Below are 22309 nucleotides of genomic sequence, written 5' to 3'. Positions count from 1 at the left end.
TTGAGCTGAAGCACTGAGTTTACTTTAGAGCTTGCTTTTCCTGAATAACTACACTGTTCATGATCTTGTGACAAACTGATAAAAATGTGTCACTAGCTGCCTCTATAGCAAGAGGTCAGAGATATTATTCTCCCCAGAAGGGATCCAGTATGTGCGTGTAGCTCCTTACCAGGAGAACATGTTCCAGGAGTTCCAAGTATCCCAGGGTACATTCTGTTCCAAAGCGCAGGGCTCGCTCTCGAACTTCTTCGCTCACATCTGGGTGGTACGATGCTTGCTGAGGAGGCAAAACAACCTTAGTACCCCAAAACTGCTCCCACAAGAGGAGGTCAACACAGAGAAGATAGGGGAAAGAGAAGGGAAGAGATTTCTTCATAATGTGCAAATGACATTTGAGCTTGAGAGCCAGAGTTTCTGTTGTAAAGATGTAAGCAAACTGTGCTCAAAGAGGAGCAGAGCTCCGGTTCTGAGAACGGCATTGGGAGCACTTTTCCTCTTATCAGTACATCCTCCTGTCTGGGTGCGCATTTGCAGTCTTTCTTAGTGTGCTTTGTTAGGTACTGTCAGCAGGAGTACTAACTCTTTCTGCCAGTTGAGAACAAATAGAGAAACCCTTGAAGAAACATCTGAGAACACAGGAGAATTTATGATTTCTTCTAATGAAGAACTACCACTTCGAAAAAATCTTGGGGCCAAAATGGGCTCTTTGGTTGTGTATATACTGTTCTACAGTGCAAAGTTTATGCTATTGCAGCTCTTCTTTTTTACTAATACAAACAAAAATAAAACCTGTAAGTGCAGTTTTGCCACCCACATATGACTGTTTACATCTTACAGGTTAGAAACATGCAAACCCCATTTTTTTATCGAAAGCCTGTACAGCCTACCATCAAGGAGTGAAAGCAGAAGTGGCCGCCTCATTTAGAGATCAGAGCACTGGGCTGGCCTCAGAAGACTTCAGGCCAACGACAGGTCAACCACCAGCCCAGTGCATGGGTCAAATGCAGGTGCTACACAAGTGCCAAAATATTGTTAGTCTACATGAGAAAGACAAAAGCCCAAACCAACCAAATAATCCACCCGCCCAAAAAAAAGCATTAGCTGCTGTTTGTTATCTGGTAACACATTGTAAGTAAAAGCTTATTAATAGCTTTAGCTTGACATAGGGATTTAACACTGCAACAGGCAGTGCTGGAACCATCTGTTTAAGTACAGAGAAGAAGCAAAGTCAGTTCTTCGACTTCTTGAGGATTTCTGCTAAGTATAATGTCTGACATCTGACATAAGCCTGACTAATTCAACCACTTAATTTTTAATAAAAAGTAGGAACTGCAGCCTCCTCAAGCTGTGTATGTCCTAAAAGAAACTTCTAGGGAACTTCCTTATTGAACAGAAGTGCTAGTTGTTGACAAATGAGACTTCCTAAAAATCTTAAAAATTAGCATTTCCTCTCACAGAACAACTCCTTCCACCCCTGCAGCCTCATGTCTTCCATTGGGATGGGGGATTATCTCACTGCTCACGCATTTTGAGCCCTTCCTGCAGCCCTCAACATCCCAAGCAAACGCTGTTGTCAGCTGGGCCTGGAGCTGGTCTATGGGTTCCCTCTGCTGGGAAGTTCATGATCAGCAGAGCACAAAACCAGCTCTCATTGGCCACCTCCATCTCATCTTGTCAAAAAATAATCTGAAAGGAAAGGAGGTGGGAGAACACAGGATAGGATTTTCCCCATTTTCAGCATACTTCAAACAAGCTCCAGAAGCCCTCAAAATTCAGAACAGCTCATTTTTCCTTTTCAAATAGGGCAGAAGGATCCCCTAGTGTTTCATATGAATACATTATAAAGACCCTAACATGCCTCCTCTGCACTTAAATATCGTTACATATGCAGTTAGAGCAAACATCTGTAGGAGAGAAATATAAACTTCTTTTTATGCTTTGCATATATAGCCAAGACTGATATCAGAGTATTTTGGGAGCATTTTTAAGGTTCAGTGAGTCTTAAAACAAACTATATACTTCACAGCGCCCTAAAGAGGTGATAAAGTCATTTTAGGAAGACATTTTTGTAATCCAGAAACATCCCAACAGAAATCTCACTACACTAGTTAAGACTTGCAACAGCAATGTTTACATTTCCAGACTTGTACAGAAAGCCTGCTGGAGCATCTCAAACTAAAACATGTGTCTGAAGAATCAGAACACACATTTATTTCCTCATGCTGAGGTTTCTCTTCATGTGCTTTCAAAACAGTAAGGCAGAAAGCACTACTTGACTCTAGTACTACAACTTCTAGCCCATCAGCACTGATGAATAACTTGTAGAGGTAAAATGTGCTGAGATAGAGTAAAAAAATCAGTGCTGTTTGAAGAAACCTGGAGTATTCACAGTCCAACCTAAAGCCAGGTCAACGTTAAATCCAGACCACAACACTTGTTTTTGAAAACCTCCAAAGATGGAAATTTCATATCCTCTTTAGGCCCCTGTCCCAGTGCTTAAGGAAGTTCCTATGTTTCAATTTTTGACCGTTGTGTTTCGTTCCCCTGACATGCACCTTAAGTTAATAGCCTGACACGGTCTCCTCTCACCGCTCTCCCAGTAGGTTTTAGAGGGCTGTTGTGAGGTCCCCCCCAAGCCCTCTCTTCTCCAGGCTGAACAAGCAGCTCTTCAGCATTTCCCCACAGAGCCTGTGCTCCAGCCCCAACTGGCTGGGTGGGCCCAGTTTAATCAGTGCCCTTCTTTTGGGCAGACGAAAACTGAACACAGTATTCTAGATGCAATCTAATGAGCACTGAGAAAAGCTGAATAATCATTTTCCTCATAATCATTTTCCTCAATCTTCTGGCTATGTAATGATCTAAGGTATTACTCACTTCCATTATTTTCCATGCTTTTGACAGACCTTTCATAGCTGTTTTCTTTCCAAGAGCAATCATTAAAAATAGTGATTTTATGCACAGGTTACTTATTGCATAGTCATTACTTCATACAAATAAGTAATGAAGACAAAAACTGTTATTAACTTAGGGGCTGCTCTAACCTTCTGTAAATGTAATTACAGTGTTTCCACCGACTTTAATGAGAGTTGTCTTGGTTCATTATATCCTGCAGTAATCAACCTCATCATCTTTTGAAATGGCATCTACTTATAAGCATAGAATTAGTAATGAGCACTGTAAATTCATGTATAACAGAACAAGCACAAGCGTATATATAACTTCTAATAAGTCAAATCCCTTATACTACTTGCCTTAGGCAGCTAGCAATGAAATACAACTTAAATTTAAATTCCTGACATCAGGGAAGTCTGAGCTATGTTCCATACAATTCTACTATTGATCATATACATGCACTTTTGTCTTAGCCCAAAGGACATCAAAATCTGATTATTCGTCAGTGCTTATTGTACAGACTAACTTAATCACACTGGAAACCCCTCCATTATTTGTCAAATATCACAAAAAACAAGTTGCACTGCATTGCACAGCTTTTATAGCATTGTGAGGCTGAGAGTGCTAGTTCCTACCACTAAAATTCAAAGATGTGGCTTATCATGGAAAAGCCCTGTACAGTGATCAATTTGTAGAAATTAATGACATAAAATTTCTACGTCTCTGAGCAAATTTGTAGAAAGTGGATTTTATAAATAAAATCTGGTACTAAGTGAATATTTAAAATCTTTGTTAAATCACATGGCTATTTTGTCGTATGTTTTAGATAGTGCACAAAATTAGTATATCTGGAGACTTTTATTCTGTTCTTGATTTTAGGAAAGCTAGACAAGATCAAACTAGATCTTACTCCTTGTCAGTGTATCAATACAGGTACGTAAAACGAGTCCCAGCTAATTACCTTCTGTAGACTGTTTGCTTTGTGAAGGTAATTCCCTGGGAGATCACAAATGCTTTTCCAGCAAGCCAGACCCCCATTGTTCAGGTTGCAAGAAGTTTCATCCTGTCAGCCACTTGCAGTGCATGAAGTCCACAACCATTAAATTAAGTGGGGACAAATGCAAACATAAAAAGGTGAATGTTCATAATTAAACGTTCAAAATTACGTATCAGGATGTATACTGTGCATATGAGTGTGTTTATAATATTTTTGGAAACAGAGGATTCTGTTCCTGAGAATTTGCTGCCTGTTTGAAGAGATTGAAGCAAAAATTTGTCTGCACTAGCCACTTCCAAACGACAAAGGACATTTAGTGTGCCTCAGCATCTGAATTCATGCCTGAATCAATTTGTCAGAATGTTGCACAACTATGAGCTGTTCTTAGCCTCCCTTACAAATTCCAATTAACTGGATTGTACCTAAAACATATTAGGTTATGGTAGTTCTCATGTAGGTAGCACAGTTGTTTAATTTTCCCATGCAAATTGGAGCTGCTTTGTTTTGTTGACCTGAGTTTATGAAGTGGAGAGAACAGAATCAAAATTTGAAGAATGCAAAGTGGTCAAGAACAGTCAGACACTAAAAATCCTGTCAGAAAACTAAGTCAAAAAGTTTTATTCAATGGTTTTGTATAAATCCAGTTCTAAGTTATATTAGAATTTGTACTTTTGTACAAGGATCATTTTAGAAACAAAAATAATCCTTCCACCTGGGCAGTATTTGGCTAAAAATTAATCTGAGACTGATGTAGGCAGTTAGGATTTGACCAAATATTGAAAATCAGACACCTCACAGAGAGCACCATTATTTTACTGTCATCTTCCATACATGTAAAGGCAAAAGTAAATAAATATAATTTACAGGCAAAGGCACTTTTGTATTACTACTCAAGACCAAAAGGAATGAGATCTTTATAATCCCCTTTTTTTAAACTTTATGTCTAGATTTTTCTTATCTTCAGAACAAAGCTGAATGGTTTAATAGCCATTCATATGACACATACTTTTCTCCCAGTTTTGTGGGTCAGTTTTTGAAAGTTGTCTAGCTCAAGCAAGTGTAGAAAACAGGGCATCAATATTTTCAGTACAAAGGCAAAACACATTTTTGAAAAGCACAGAAGAAATTGAGCAAACCAACAGGTTTTGTTCAGGGGGGAAAGTACTACTAAAAATAGACCTGAGCGATTCCTTTCACTGTTCCTAGAAATATTGGTATCATATTTGTGACAACAGAATTATTTGCATATTCTTCTACTTGCACAGATTGTTTTTTTTTCTAGTTTAATAGGGGACTGAAAACTAGGAAATTTCAGCTCAAACAAAACTTCTAATTTTCACAAAAAGAAAACAGTCAATAACAGTGCTGCTTCTTTTTGTGCACAGCACAGAAAATCCTTTCTGAGAAGGATATTCCTTTAAAATGATGATAACCATTAACTTTCTCATCTGAAAAGTAGACCATTAATACAAAGAAACTGAACAAACTATAATGCTGAAGGGATTTAGAGGCACACACATAAAAAAAAAATAAAATCAGTCTTAAGCAAGGAAGTGAATCTTTACCTTACAAGCTGTTAGCATGTCAGCTACTGCTTTGCGGCTCAGATTTGCTGTGGCAATCACATCCTCCTGTCTGCATGAGTTCCCAGCTGCAACAGCTTTGGCAGTTGCCATGGTGATTCCTTTCGTCATCCGGATTGATTCTTCAGGTGATGATGTCTTCTCTGGAACCTCGCTTGACTGAAACACCTAGAAGTGAAAGCAGAAGGAAAGCCTGATACCATTCAAGTCAAAGCAGAACAACCATGAGAGAGAGACAACAGCCTTCAAACAGCAGGAAATTAGAAACATATCTAGAGTACTTGAGTATCATTCTTGCTTGTCATGAACCTTGTCCTGATAAGCCTGCTCACCCAGAGACAGCAGAGAGAAACAATAAGCTGAGGGAAGCATACAAAAAAAGGTTAACCCATTCATCACATCTGCCATTTAACTACCTGGATAACAGTTTGTTACAGACAGCTGTTCAGTGTTAAAGGACTGAAACAATTACTATTCCCTTAATTATATTCTTTTTTCATCCTGACTGCTGCTTAGGCTGGTCTATTCACATGAAGAGATCCTTCCCCTGCAAAAGCTGGGTCCTTGTTGATAGCACACTGCGGGACAGACTGAGAATACCACTAAAATATTCAAATGTCTCTTAAAAACGTGGAGTTGGAGCACTGCCTTATACACTATACTCAGTCTCCTTTAGAAACCTAAAGATACAATTGTGCAGGCTGAATTGTGTGGAAATAGTTCAAATTATCTGACAGTACACACTACTCTCATGAATAAAGGAATACATGAACTGTGGTAAAATGTAAGTAATGTGAGCTGGGTAACCTTACTTTTATCTTGTATTTCCTTTTCCCAAGCTTTATTCTGTATTTGCTTGCCATTCTTCTACTGTGCAGAGGCAACTCGGAGTGCAAAATTAATCAGGAGAGGTTTCTCAACTACAGACAGTGCAACCTAAGCAAGCTAGTGGTTAAAGAGGCAAATTTCTGGACAAAGATGAGCCTGGTCTATCCGATGCTTCTGGTTCATCAGTTTTTCACTCTCTCCAGAAATTGAAGCAATGTTAAAAAATAGTCTAGTTAAATGTGTGAAGGACATCTCTCTACATTGCTCAGATTCAGGCCCTGGAGTTCAAGTCAAGCCTGATGCATTTTCTTGAGCACAGACATGCCATCCTCAGTTCCCCTCAAACCTCTCCCAGTACTCCACTTTTCCGCCCATGAAAAAGATGACACCACCACCACAGACCCATTCCTTAACAATGCTGACAAAAATAAAAGGAAGAGGAGGAACATTTCAAAGAGATACCAACCCAGCTGAGAAAGCAGGTATGATAACACATAATCATTCAATGACAGATATGGACAGGTTTTAGATCAGAGTTATGGGAAGGAATGTAACTTAGCCAGGCCTCCATGAGGATACATGACAGTAACGTGCACTAGATATTGCACAGAACATTGCTGATCAGAAACTGAACCTGGAGTTTTTAGCACTGCAGATGCTATACGAATTCCCAACAACTATATACAAATATTTTAAAAAAATAATTAAAATAAACAAGAGTTATTTCCTCATTACAACAGCATTGCTCACAAAATGAAAAACAGATGTTTTATGGTGAGCACTTGACAAAGCAAAACTGTACCAGTGCAGTTACATCATAAGAGTTGCTAATCCACAGACTACACAACAAAATATTTTCTGCTGGAGACCGTGTCTATAGGTTTTTTATTAAAAAAGTAAAGTAAGTAAAGGAAGGGAAAAAAATCAGATGTTTTCACAAACATGCAGGTATTAATTTATGTCACTGACTAGTGTACTAGTAAAAAAAATAACTGAAAGCTGAAACTGGAGGCTGTACTCTTAAAGAGGGAGGAAAACAATTGTCACGATCTAACACCTAAAATCAGGATAGAATTCCATGCTATTGTTAATTCCTGCTCAGACAGAATATCAGATAGGCTATGTATCGCTAGTAGTATCATTTTATAATAAAGGAAAAATCAGAGCAAGATTAAACTGCAGGTGCAATATGGCTATGATGCTGATGATTACCAAAGGCCAGGATCAAAAAAAACAATGAACAGCACTGGACTCAGAAAAGAGTATCTGTAGTGAAAGCTTAACGTCTAAAGAAGCAGCTGCTTCCAGATTTGTACATGATGGTAGCATCTCAAATCTCAAAGTGGGAACCTGTAACGTCTGAAAGTAGATAGGCTGAATTGGCATTGTAATTGTACTTTCAGAGATGATTTGCAAGAGGTTGAGAGAAGCAAACCGCACCCAATGCATTGCAAGGCAGTAAAGCATAGCTTGAGGAAGGGTGCCTGAGCAGGCTGGTTTGAGTACAGGAGCATACTTTCAAAAACTACCATGTATGGCTGTTTTGTTCTGTACCGTGAGTTCCTGTTTGATGTACTCAATTGTGGCCTCAAGAGCTCTTGTCCCTCGAGTAGCTTCATCTTCTACTGCTTTAACAGTCTTCAAAAGTGATGTGACATTTGTTACCATCACCTGAAAAGAGAGAGGTAAAGACAAAAATACATGATTTCTTCCTTTCACTTTTCAGAGACAGCAGGGTATGAAGCAAGGCAAATTAAGCCAGGTAGCATTACTACTTCTAACAGGGTCTAAGAGGCTTCCTGAACTGTTCTTGTACCAACTCTCCTGTTGTCCAGTTTCTGAAGGCTCCCTGGAAGTTGCCAAAATGTAGCACAACTAACTGCACAGTGATTCCATCTTAAGTGTGAGTATTCTGGCAAGAATTTTATAAATGATAGCTACAATGAAAGAAGAGACAGAAAGGTCAGCTTCTTGACAATGATGACTTAAAACACAGAGAGCTCTTCACAGCAGGAAGAGCCAAGAAGCCACTTTTCTTGACTAGATGGGTCATTTTCAAGTACTGCCTCAACAGTACGCTGCTATCATGTGCTCTGAAAGGAAGAGAGGCACAGGTCTTACGGGTAAGCAACAGACATGAGAGTGAGAAGAGCTCCCAGCCAAGCAAGAAGCTACCACACCACTCTCACAATGTGAAAGCAGAAGTAATTCTGCCTAAATCTCCACCTCTGGAAATAGATTGTAGACACAAAGCTGTAAGATTTTTGTGAGGCAAATGTCATAATACATCTCAGGTGCAGGGAAAACAAAGCACAAAGATATCACAGGTAAGGTGTAACCTGTGTGAGTTCTGAGCTTTGATGCCTATGTACTTCCTGGAAAGATCTAGGAGAGGTGTCAGAAATGCGCAATACTCTACTGTAGAGTTATTGGAGGGGATTTTTATCCCTTCCCTTTCCTTTCACCCTCCCTCCCATTCTCCCCTCCCTTCCCCAACCTGCAAGGTCTAAATAAGGAGGCTGCATGCTTATCCTAAGTATATGTCATTGTTGAGAATGTAGTATTTAGGTACCATTTTATACCGGCTAGATTTTAGTCTATAACATTATTAAAGGAGAAGCTGCCCTCAGATACAGGCTTGCAAAAGAAAGAAATTTCTCTTCAGAAAGATACAGAAAGTTCTTCCATCAAAAAACACAAAAGTCATCTGAAAACCTACAAAAACTGATAGCGTCATGGAAACTTAATAGTATCTGCTTATTTTTCTGTATCATCCCAGGATGATAACAAAACAAAGAAAGAGATGAGATTTCAGGCAATCAGAAATTGCTGAAATCCAAGCTTTGCATGTCTATCAAGTGTGATCACACAGATACTTTCAAATAAAACGTAAGAATAAGGTTGTACCTTGGCAGCACCTTTCAGCTGGTACATGGACGGATCATCTGCTGGTTTGCTCGCAGCTCCTTTGGTAGCACCAATGAGATCAGAAAGAGCCTTTGCAACATCCTTGATAGCATTGATCAGGACAACCTATGGGAATGAGAAATAGCCATAAGCCTCAGGCAAGAAACGGTAGTCGGGATGAGGATAGGGTTTTTAGAACACAAGTTAAAAAAAAAAAAAATCTACTACTGATACACAAATAGTACCAGCCTCCCTCTACTCCAGTAAAACATGTAATATTCTGGAAGAGGAAGAGCTATGTTGATAGCTACAGCATTTCATACAATCGGTCAGGATCTATAAAAGTTACTACTTGCTATAAAAAAAAATTGAAATGTTGATTGCAGGTAGGATTTCCCTCCTCTGAGCTCCCCTAAGAGGAGGTTTACTTTTTCCCATGTTCTCCACCGTTTGGGTCAAGAGAGACAAGAGCAAGAGAACAGACTGATTAGAAGCTTACAGTCTAATGCTACACTTATGTACCAATTCTGAAATTGCCTACTGAAAGATCAGAGGTACTTGCTATGGCTAGGTGTTAGCAGGAGTTGTTCTTTCAGGGAAAAGGAAGTTGAACGCCTGTGAGAGGCTACACAGAATTAAATGCCTAATAACTTGGTTGGCCTTAAAGTCAGGAAAAGTCACATCTGGAGATACCTTCTCCTAAACCCAAGCTCCCAGACAAGTCCTTGACAAAATAAAGACACTACAACAGGCTTGTTAATTTTTTTATGGTATTATTAGAATAATTTTCTCCTCCAAATCCTTCTCCTTTGCCCTTTTCACTAGTAGAAAGTGAGATGTTTTAAGTAGTTTGCTGGAATTCAGAAGAGTTCATTTTAAGGAAAATTATGAAAGATGCATGAAAAATGAGAAAGCTCTGGGCAGGGAGCGGGGGGGAAAGGGTGTGTAACAATCACTTCTCAGTAAATACATTTCTGTAGCATTATAGATATTAAGAAAACAGCCTCTTTACTTTGTGTTTGTAGTTCACTAACTTACACAAAAGTGAAGTGTTGAAGTCTTTGCTTTTCCTGAAAAGTTTATTTAGCTTTTGGTAGTTCAGAAGCTCTCTGACCATGTAAATAAGAACCTGAGACATTGGACAGGCTCATGTGATCTTCTGTTATATCCAACAGCCTATCTTGTGTGGCAACTCGCAGTGTAAGACATCTGAAACTCTATCGCATCAGGTAAAGTAAGTGTTGCTGCTATGGGAAAATGTTGTCACAGTATCATGTGCTAAAGCTATTAAAAAAGCTCCATTCAGGACACATGATCCACCTACAATTTCAAACTGGCAATATAAAATAGCTCCAAATAAATAATTACTCGCGCACAATAGCTTTTATTCCAAGTGCCGCATTCTTGGCTTTTACATATGGAGAAAAACAATGTGTGATAAAATTTTTGCAAATATTGCTAGTTTACGGAAATCCTTCTGTAAAAAAAAAAAAAAAAAAAAAAGAACAAGAAAAAGAAAAAAGTGCTTCCAGCAGTATTTTCCTAGAGAAGAACATCCTGGAAGTTTAGTCCATCATACAAGTCAAGAAAAACAGAACACACACCCTTTTCGGAGAATTATGCAAACAAGCAGGCTTTTTCAAACCAACTTGGTACCACCACAGGCACATCTGCAATATGCTTGCCACCCTCCATTTCACCAAGATCCAAACAAATGCAGAAGTATTTGAGATAATCCACATTCAAGGCTGAAGTTTCTGAGTTAAATGAAAACTATCTCAGATAGAACTACAGAATGGCAAGAGCTTGATAGCCTACACAGCCCAGTTGTAAACTGGGTAAATAGCTAGAAAGTCATGCAATCTCTTTAGAACAAAAATGGGATGAGTCAGGGTCCAATCACAACTTAGCAAAAATAAGACATATATTTTGCCAAAAGCATCCCAGCTGGAACACACCTATGAAATAAAAGGAAAAATGTTATTCAAAGGCTGGTCTAGTTCACTCAGTGCTTTAACCTTTTGATTGTATTCTAAAAAAAAGAGTGATGTCTGAGTAAACCCAGAAAAGTCTCAGAAGAGATGAACCCTATTGTGTTGCTTAAAAGCAGAAGTCCCACAGTCTTATCAGTTGAAAACTGACTCTGGTCTCTTCTTTAAAAAGTATCAGAAAAATCTTAAAACATCTCACCTGGGTTTCAGGATCATCGGATCCCAAGCTAGCTGCTCCCAATTTTACTACCTCAGCAAGTTGAGTGATGGTGTTAGCTGATGACTGAGCAGCTTGGGCCAATTTGTCCTGACTCGAGGCAGCACCAGAAACCAACAATTTTGTATCTTCAACTAAAGCTTTTGCTGTTTTCAGGATATTTTCCCTGTAGCAAAAAAAAAAGGAAGCAGGGAAGCAAGTGGAAAATGAGAAAAGGAAAAAAAACAATGTTTTTCAATGTTATGGTGACTAACAGCTACATGAAAGAGCTTATGTAAGTCATCATGCCAGTGTCCACTCATGATAATATAGCACAGACCAGGTTTCAAGTTAACCAAAAAGATGACAAGATGGCTATTAAAATAGTAGTATTACATGCTGAGCTAGATGCAAAGCAGTTTTCAAGATGGGGTCATTTTAGTAAAGAAATGAGGTAGGGCAGTAGCAGACAAGAGCATTGCGTTTTAACACCAAAAGAAAATCTGGCCGTGATTTGAGGAAAGTAACAGCTGTCAAACATCCACCTTAATCAGCATATTTTTTTGAAACTAAAATAATTATTTGTGAGGGAGGCAGCAGCAAGAATGGCAAAAGGAACAGAAAAGGTGACCCAGTCAGGGTTCCCCCCCACCGTATATGTGTTTTGACATGTCAGGACAACAAATCCAAAGCAACATTTGGGTACAAGAAGAAACCATTTTGAGTATGCACTTCACAAACAAGTCAATTTAACTGAGAACTAGAACCATATTCATGTAAAATGTCAGCCTGGAAATTAATGACACCTGTATGAAAACCCCTGACTTTCAGTCTGCATAATGGCAGCAACTTACATACCACTGCACCACCTTTCCTATTTCTTAAGCAACTGGCAAAGCAGGAAATAAATGCTGGCCATGCAATTGTCGTGTAGGCCAACTAAGCTGTGAAGTCAGTGGCTTGGCTGTGAAGCCCTGGGCTTTACTGCAAAGAAGTAACAGTCAGACGCTGCAAATCTCTTAACATGATGAAAAATACTGTGGGGTTATTTTGTTGCGGATGCTACTTGAAGGGAAAATAGGCTTATCTCTGCCAAAGGGGAAAATGCATGGCGTAGCTGTGCCGTTTCTACTGCTGCTGTCCACAACAGCATTAACCATAAGCATGATTTAGCAAGACAAATAGCCAGACAGTCAAGAACAGCTGGTGGAAAAAAGTATAAAGAAGACTCCTCTTCAGTGTCACAGACAGCTAATTTTCACTACTGGAATAACAGCGCATGGCAGTCTATGCAATGAGATAGCTTGAATAAAAACAAAAAAAAAAAGCCAAAACAGTGTGACAGTTGCAGTCTTCTCTTGGAAGTGCTCTCAGCAGATGTTTCCCAGCTTTTTAAAATTTTTTTCTCACAGAAATAACCCAAGTGAAGTTTGGTGTCCTCTACTGATATTTCAGTTGCCCTATTTCTCTTCTCACTCCACTGCCTCAACTCAATTTAATTCGTGGGAATCCAGAAAGGTAAAAATTTATCTCTACATGCCAGTTGCTTCTGCCAATTCCACTGTTCCCCTGTGCACGCGCTCTTCCATCTTTTTCAGTTACACTGACCTGTGATCTGCAAATGATTCATTGTTCTCGGCATTAAGGGTTCCAGCAGTAGCAAACATGATAGTGGTGTCTAGATCTGCAATTATCCCAGACACAGCACTAGCCGCAGTAATACAGGCTTGCGTGCCTTTGTTTCCTGCTTGAAGAGCAGATAAAACTAAGGAGACCTGGAAACAACATTAAAGCAACAAGCTGGTCATTGTAAGAAAGCCTCATTATGGGTTAAGCAAGATCTTTAACATGACTGGAATCAACAATGGAAATTCATTCCACAGTGCCATTTTGCAAACTTTAATAAATCTCTCCTTCCCCTTTCTCTTATTTCCTCTCTTTGTGCAGTAGTCATCGTGACAAATAAAGATTGTCTCAAATTAAAGGGGACTTGAGCTAGGAAATCCACTTTTCAGACAGAATGAAGTGTTTTGTTCATCAGAGAATGAAGCACATCAGTTAAAACTTCCTTGAAATAGTCAGAGGTAATATAGCGAAATTCTGCCTGGATAAATGTCAGAGCCAAGAGCTACTGCTTCTTCCCTAACACACACAAACAAACACCAGCCTCAAGCACCCCAGGAGTCACGTACAATGCAGAGATATAAACTTTAACATCAGAGAATTAAAAAGTAGAGTCTCTGAATCCAGATACTAAATACTGTTATATTTATAGAAAATTACAGAAAGGCAATATATGGCTTCAGATCTATAACATTTCTGATCACTAAAAAAGCTACAGATCTCCATTTCATGTAATATAACACTGTACCTACAAAGCTCTGTAGCTGGGATGCTGTTCTCATGCCACACCATGGTCCTAAATTCTGCTTTTGCAAGAAAGGATCCACATCTGAGGCTTTGCATACTGACTTCTAATAGTACAGTTCTTCCCGAGATTCTGTTCAGATACAGAGCTGACCCCGAATAGGTTGTCCCTGTGATTTATTATTACTTCTCTTATCAGCTTTAACTCTTCTTACAAGATACTGTCTACCCCTGCCTAAATTTGGAATTGCTGATACTCCTGGGGCACAACACAGTAGAAATTATGTACAGCTAAGAGCATCCTAGCACAGGCTGAACACGGGATGTTTGGTGAAATGTAATAGTAACTGACATGTGACTCTCAATGTTCATGCCCAGCAAAAGGAGAAAGGCGCCATCAAAAAGGTTCAGCAAAGCCAAACTACTCAGGCAATCTATTTGAAGTGGATGTTTCCAAAGACCAAGAAACCCCAGACAGTTTGAAGATGCGGTTCTAAGTGCATTGGCTCGGTCTAATCTGAAAAAGGGAAGACATTGCTACATGAAATTACATGTAATCTACCAACCTCATCTTGGTAACTGTGGCCATCCATGCGGACTTAGCATTTCCAAGGGAGTGCCTCATAAGGCACAAGTGCCATCTCATGTCTTGGGGATTAGTTCTGGACCAGACTCCCTCTGGTATGAGACTGATGTTTTATTATGAGACATGAGCAAGGGCTAATCTAGCACATGAACTGCACTGAACACTTGAAAGAAAAGTAAGAATTTAGCGTAATTCAGCCAATATTGTACTGTAACGGAAAGTTTTAAAAAAAAGTTTCCTGAACGCAAACAATTTGACTGGTTTACTCCCTGGGGAAGCTTGGTAGACAAACACTGTGAGGCAACATAGAGGAATGTCTTACCTTCTCTGTGACAGCACGAGCACATTCTATCAACTCCCTTTTGGTGTAACTGTCTGTAGGGCAAATCTGGAGAGCTCCAGCTTTTTGCACAAGAAAGATACAGCCATGGCCAAGTTCTTGCACCCGAGTCCTGATCTGGAACCCTATCTAGATGGTAAAGGAGGTACAGGGAAAAAGGAAGCAAGATCAAAGTGAATAAATAAATGTCATGCTGGTACATTGTGCCAACACAAATGGAAACATGGTCGCTCTGATGAATCATTATTACCAATGTTCTGCCCATCGCTATACTCTCTGCAGTGAACAGAAAAAAAAGACAGATATAATAGCATCTACTCATGGAGCACAATCCTACAAAAGGCTTACTGAATAAACAGGAGCACTAGTGAACTGGACCCCAGGAAAGGAAAGGCGTAAGGTGTGTCCCCAAGTCAAGTGTACTTAATTCAAGCACACACAACTTCATCACATTCGAGTAACACTACTTGATCTCCCAGAACCGTACCGTGAGTGTGAGCTGTATCCACGGTATGTACAATGGGTAAAAGGTACATTTACTCCACACTGCTGAAACTGGGTCAAAAAGTGTATGACTCTGTTTGGTTTTGAATCTCACACAGAGTCTCAACTCTCCAGAACTGACCACATACATACAGAGCACTGAAATGTGGAAAATCCTGCCCTCACCGCTTCTGATTTATTAATAATTCTACAGCAGCATAAGATGCGTGGTCCCTGTTTAGAAACATGATAGTTTTAGTACCTGTATGTACTCAGGCATACAGATGTATATTGGGATTAATAAGTAAGCAGGAATCACAGCCATTAGTATCACAAATGGAATTATTTCAACTTCAGGCAGAAAGTAACATGCAGAAATGGCAATTCAATTTAACATTATCAAGCTGAATGCAAGCTGTTGCTTTTAACGTAGCTACTGAGCAAAAAACACTCAAGTAGACTACCAGCGGTGGTACGTAATTACAAAGTCCAAAACTCTTTGATGGTCTTTTATCCAGATGATCTGATACAGCCAGTGATGGCGAGATACCCTCTGACTCTATCACAACAAAGTTTATCTATGCTCCATAACCAGAGGCATGCAGCGAGAAGAGAGAGAAGAAACCATTTCTGTAATTGTGCTCAAAGAATATGAAGCAACTACTGTAACAGGTTAATGCAACTGAGGTGAATAATCCCCATTCCTCTGATAGCATGAGGCATGTAAGACTGCACGGGGAACCCACTTCTCCTGTGTCGCATTCCAACTCTGAGGTATGAAAGATGCCCTGCAGGTGAAAGATATTTGTGCTCCTATTGGTTGCCTGCATCTTACTTTCAGGACAGGAAGTTACATTTGTAATCATTTACAGGCAAGATTTAAAAAAAAAAAAAAAAAAAAAAAGTAATTCATCAAAACTTACAAGATCAAAGGAAAGCTGAACAGTAAATAATTAAGTTTTCTTTGTATTTGAAAGTTGTCCAACTGAAAGCCCGAAGTAATTTAGGAGGTTCTGTCCTGGTCTACGGAATTGTCCGCAATTATCACAAGTCATTGCTTTCTGAAGCTGGACTGTGGTTTTGACAAAAGGTTTCTGTTCTTTGATTGGGTAATTCTTATAAGAAAGCTTGTAGAATAAAAAGTCACATTTATTAAGTAAAACAGTATGTCTTTTGCATAGTCCCTAAGTGCTGTTAAAAATCTGCCAATTCACAGCACTCCTAGGGAGAAAACTTGTTCTGTAAACAATTCACATGTATCAAAAGCAACAGGAGGGCTGAAGAGAAACAGAATTGAAGCCGGTTTGACGTGCTGAACGTTCACTGAACACATGTTGTAATAAATCCTAATTCCTATCATTATACACCAGTGCACATGAGCAGTGGTAAAACTGAGGTGTGTTACCAGTAAATACATACTCCATGTGCAGCTCTGCCCCAACCTGTAAAGGAATACTGAACAAAGAGTATATTTGGGGGAGGGAAAGGTCAATATCAGACCAAAATAGTTATCTCTCCACAAACCTTAAGAAGGAAACAGTACTTATGACATATACATGTAAGTAACTGTTGATCCTCTAGGATTTCACAGCATTTTGAAAAGACACACAGTTTTGCTATGCTCATTATCCAATGTTTCAGGAGTCAGTGGGCCAGAGGTAGTGGATCTGTTTGCGTATCAGACAGAGTGCACATACTATAGATAGTGCTTGCGTAAAAAAGTGGCTCACGAAGCAAAGGCAGTGGAAACGCATTCGCTGCATTCGTTTTAGAATCATTGCAAAGACATTTGAAAGAAAACACATTACCCAACGGTTTGAAACCTATTATCTGTCTGATAATACAAGGGATGTATTGTATTTAGCAATGGCTGCAAGCGTGTTGCTGCAACCAAGCGAGGTGAACACCCCTTGCCACTTTGCTCTGTATTTATCGTATTCTCTACGGTAAAAGAATACCCATGTTGACGCCACCGTGTACAAAGAATGAAGAGGTCTAAAAACTGCAGACCTCCTCTGGTTCTGCTGTAGCTGCAGCCATTCGGCCCTGGAGAGCCAAATGCCCATAGTCATTGGTCATTTGTGATGCAAGTCCTCCCAACTCTTCCGGGTTAGTAACCGACTTAGTCATCTGAAAAAAGAACACAGGCAAGAGAAAAAGAAAAATGACAGGCATGAGAATAATTTGTTAATACACTCCAGCTCAGAAGCACACTCATTTGTTTGGGCACACTGATGAAATGGGGTAAACCACTTGCCATGTAAGGGACCTGTCTTCAGCAAGACTTCCATGAAGAAACCCAAGCAAACATGCTTTATTAGAGTCAAGGTGACCAGGCACTCGCAGAACATATGGAGTAATCAAAGAGCAGCAGTTAGAGCTGGTAATTCACTCTTTGACACAGCGGGACAACAGGCCGGGTACACAGTTACTCAGACCAGGTGGCGAAGTGGGTTTTGTGTGTCACAGCCACCTTATTTTGCCAAAGGTGAGCTCACCTGCATCAGTCTCAGCTGGCACGGCAGGGGAACATGAAGATGGAAAAAATCTGAGGACTGATGTAAAACCTGTCTAGGATATGGGAAGAGGACCAAGAAGAAATAGGTAGGACTATGCAGAATGCCTTTGTAGAACGTCAGTAAAAGTAACTGGATCTCTCTTTCAAAAAAGCCTACCTTTTAACAGAGATATTTCTTCTGTCTCCAATATATGTTAGTAAAAGCCATGGAATTCCATCCTTGGGGTAAAACTAGTTTTAGATAAATTCTTACTGTTTGCCAATAAGGTGCAATGCCATAGATAACAGATTTACCAACATGTCTTGACTGCAACAGCAATCATTTTTGTAAAAAATCCTGACTGTAACACACATAAATAGTCCCCTTGCCTCTGTTAAAACCAAGCAAACAATGGAAATACTCTTCAAAAGGCAAACATATTATGGTAAGCATTACCGTGAAACATGAGTTAAGAAAATTTCAATTCAACAAGTGTCCTTTTTTCTCTCGTTAAACCCAGGTGAATCACAAAAAAAAGCAAGAAAAGAACAATCTGAGATGTTGATCTGCATTCATTCACAAGTATTACAGGGGTCTGAAAAGATTATTATTTCACAGGCTAAATGAAACAATAAGTGTGAAAAGATAACCTGATTTCATCAATAAATGTAAGATGGTGTTTCAGTGACAATTCTACAGGTTGATAAAAAATTGAGTAGGAGAAATATTTTCCTTTTATTTCTCATAGAAAATGAGCCAAATAAACAGTTTTTGCGCAGAAGAGCCACAATACAATCCAGCACTCCTCCCATAGAGGGCCACCCCTATGATCGTGCCTCTAAGATCCAAGAGTTAAATTGACAAAATCACCTTTTCCTTTGCTCCATTAACCCTAAAGAGATAAGGTTAATAAAAATTAGCATTATAAAGAGTTTCACAACACTGTGCAAATCGTTCCACATTCCTTATGTATGCAGAAGAGTTTGTACTTAGTTCTAACCAAATATCTTACCATTTCCTGTGCTGTTACAGCAATGGCTTTAGAATATTTCACCACAGTGGTCTGATAATCAACAAATGTTCCCTTGGGATCTGGAGGCGTACCTTCATCCAGCTGCAAGAAAGAGGGAAAAATATGGCAGAAGTAAGAAGGTTATAACCAGTAGCACACTTTACATGTAATAATGAAATTGTACTATATATTAATTTTTATATCTCCTTCATAATCTCCTCTCTCAAAATATGCAAGTGAAGACAATGCACCAGGACATACAGAAAAGCTCAGAAAAGACTTTAGCCCATATTACAAGCACAGAAGACACAGAAAATCCACAGTGCATAATTTTCAAGCACAAGATCAACTTCTCACACAAGGTCAAGCTACCTGTAGTTCTCAGCTAATGTATAAAGGAGCTTGCAATGTTTATAAAAGAAAACATGCCTGCAAGAAGGTAACGTAAGATTCCTCTGTGTGGTGAATGCTACAATGCTGCACACCTTCAACTTGGGACAGGAAAAGCCAATTATTTGGACTGAACTCATTTACATTTTGCAACTGTACATTTTCAGTAGAACACTTTACAAAGTATAGCAGAACACGCTTGACATGATCTTCTCTGAAAGCAGTTCGCTTCGATGTTGGTCTGCTGATCACTTAGGAGACTAACATGAAAGGTAAATAGGAAAATGAAGCAAAAATAAAAGACCAGAAGACCTAAAATCTCACTTAAATACCAACATATAACTAAATATTTTGTAGTAATTCTATTGACAGGTACTGTGTAGGTTATTAATGTGAGCACCATCGCCCGCATCAGTTTGATTTCACAATCTGCAAAATCAAAGAATCTTTAGGTTTCGTGTCATAGCGAGTCAGTTACCAACCATTGCTGAAGTCAACCAGCAGCAGCTCTTTCAACCCCCTGCAATGTGGATTGGCTTTCAAGCGCAAAACAAAAACGGCATTTGGATTTCTATGCTCACCTTGCTCATTGCCTCTGCTATCGAGTCTACCATACCTCCAACCATGCCTACTTCACTTGCAGCTTCATTTAAGGTAACCATGATGTCATCCACAGCCTCTTTCATCAGTTGAGCAGCCTCAGTGATTGCATCATGAGTATGGGATGCCTGGAAGAGAGAAAATGAGAAAACAGATCATCAGAGAGCATTCTGTGCACAAATCAACGTGCAAATCAAAAGCATACAATAGCACCTCTGAAAATCCCCTTTCAGGCTAAAGATGAGAAACTAAATCTAACAGCAGTGTCAGCAGAACAAATGTTGCTTAGACAAGAAGACACAACATCGAATAGGAATCATTTAGAAAAGCAACAGGACCTTTTCTAGAAAAAAACATGAAAATGACTTGTACATAACAGAACCAACAAAGATAAGGGAAAGTAAAAGTAACACTGGACAGTGAAACAGTCTACGTCTGTACCAAACTAAAATGTTCAAAACAGACACATGTAGACATATGAACAACTATATAAAAGAAGAGAAAATATCAAAATCATATAATATCGTTAAAAAAAGTCTGTAACAAAAAAAACTCCTAAGGAATTATTTCACAACAACAGTTTTCCTAAAGCAATAAATAAAAACAAATATCAAGCCCCAAATCCACTCTATCTTCAATCAAAAACCTACTTCAAAAAACCCTGCTTGGATATTAATGAAAAATTCATAAAAGGAAGAAGAAAAAAAAAAACAACCAAAACCTAAACCAAACACACACACACACACACAAAAAAAAAAGAGACAAACACCATGAAAGAAATAATGAGAACAAGTAGGGTGTGCCTGTGCCCCTCAGAGAAAGGAGAGGGAAGCCTGCCAGGGTAAAAATGGCCTGTGATGACGGGTCTCTATGGGATATGGGATGGTGTACGCTTCCTCCTGGAGCTCTGCAGCAGAAAGCAGTTCCTGGCCTTTCTTCCAGGCAGTGGAGGGCGTTCCCCATGCGCATGAGGGCCAGCAGGCCCCTGCACATCAGGCCATGTAGCAGACTGGCCCTGTTTTTCAACCCATTGGTTTCTGTAGCAGTGCACTGATACTTGCTGTCAGACCCTGACTTTGTGTCCCTTGGGAGGATGCTGTGAGCTGGAGTGGAATCTTGTCTTTGACAAGTGTTTCCACTCTCCAATGACAGATGTCAGGAGAACTGTCAGTAGCATTTCCACTGCAAACGTATCCCCAAGCCAGGCAATAGGTAGGTGCTGTTTCTTCTCCCCCACCTGCCCTCTCCCCTCACCCAGCCGCCCTTGCCCAGCTCCAGTAATCCCTTAGTTACACACCACAACCGCACCTTGGGGTTTCCTCCTCCTTCTTTGGCGGCGTACAGCATCTGTAAGGCAGATTCTGCTAGCGTCTTGCTCTGGTCCAACACGGTCATCTGTTGCTGATGATCTAGCGTTTTGGATGCCACACCAACTGCGGCTAAAACCAAGGGTTCAAAGTAACTTGCCAGCTGTGTTACCTAAGAAAGCCAGAACAACCACAGAAAGCCATTAACTCTGTTTCTCAGGTGTAACCAAGAGGCATCATATTCCCTGATTACCACTGGGCTGTGGATTAGCTCAAGTAGCACAATGTTCTAATGCTTCTTTGCTCTACAGCATTTAGTTTGTATTATGTGACCCTGTGATTCTGTCTCCCCTCACCTCCAAATGCCTTGATAAAGCCACGTGTCTCCTCCCTTGGATACACACAGTCCCTTGAGGTCAGATGAAATACTTTTCAAAACTGTCACGAGAGCTGCACGGTACTTAGGAGTATCCATGACAAGTGTTTCTGCCACACAGTGGAGGAGTTTCTCAACCTTTTTTGTGAATGACAGGTAACAAATGGGACCACACTGGACTTGGATCGCTCTGTTCACCTGAAGGACTGCTGGTATTCACAACCTTCGCTCCCTAACCTCTCAAAGCCTCTTGACCAGATTCCAGTACAGACCTGGATGGTTCCCTGCTGTGTAAGACACCAGAGTGGGCACAGATGCTAACATTACCTCTAGGCATGGTTCATCACTCCTGATGGATGAACAGTTTCGTAGGACAGCCACGGGGCCCAACCCTGCAGTGTTTCCTGCTGCTAAAAATGAGACTAGCAGTTGGGTGCTAGTCTGAAACCCAGTGGCTTGTATAGACCCACAGGGGTAGGTGCGCTACAAAGACCATATACCAAGCATGCTACATTTTTCCCTCAGTTAATTACTTGGGCTCAATACAGTGTTAGAAACATCTAAAGACAGTTCTGCTAGCAGCTTCTTTTGCTGTACTTTAGTCTTCAGAAATATGTGGAGCCAGTCTGTTTTCCTCAGTTTCTGATCAGATTTACACTTGTTCTGAGGAAACATCTGCTTTTGGCTACATACATATTCTAAGAAAATAAGCAAATATTTTTATAGGAATTAATATTTTTACAGTCTATCTGTTATCTGATGCACCTTCTACAAAAACACAACAGCGCTTGGTTCCTGTCAGAAATCCATGAGACTTTGCTCTTACAGTTTTCACTGGATGCAAAAACCCTCTGCTGCTTTGGGCCAATTACTCCATAGAACATGCAGAAATAGCCCACTGAGGGACCATCTGGTACACCTGAAGCCTCAGAAGTTAAAATGTGCATATGATTTCA

General features: G+C 39.8%; 1 protein-coding gene across 4 annotated transcripts in view; it reads right to left on the bottom strand.

The window, feature by feature from the left end:
• TLN2 (talin 2) overlaps positions 1–22309 on the bottom strand; it is a 206143-nt gene that overhangs the window by 26059 nt on the left and 157775 nt on the right. For all 4 annotated transcript variants that reach the window (XM_042803683.1, XM_042803681.1, XM_042803682.1 and 1 more), the window contains 11 exons: positions 20979–21149; positions 19652–19798; positions 18681–18782; positions 17181–17300; positions 14670–14816; positions 13003–13169; positions 11398–11581; positions 9208–9333; positions 7855–7971; positions 5455–5640; positions 170–277 (listed from right to left, as the gene is read on the bottom strand). In XM_042803683.1, the coding sequence (XP_042659617.1) occupies positions 170–277; positions 5455–5640; positions 7855–7971; positions 9208–9333; positions 11398–11581; positions 13003–13169; positions 14670–14816; positions 17181–17300; positions 18681–18782; positions 19652–19798; positions 20979–21149 (1575 nt within the window). The remainder of the gene's footprint in view (positions 1–169; positions 278–5454; positions 5641–7854; positions 7972–9207; positions 9334–11397; positions 11582–13002; positions 13170–14669; positions 14817–17180; positions 17301–18680; positions 18783–19651; positions 19799–20978; positions 21150–22309) is intronic.

Source organism: Tyto alba, unplaced genomic scaffold (genome assembly GCF_018691265.1).
Source record: "Tyto alba isolate M040663 unplaced genomic scaffold, T.alba_DEE_v4.0 Super-Scaffold_41, whole genome shotgun sequence".
NCBI lineage: Eukaryota > Metazoa > Chordata > Aves > Strigiformes > Tytonidae > Tyto > Tyto alba.
Note: the sequence above shows the minus strand (reverse complement) of the source record. Positions and strands in the feature narration are given on the sequence as shown.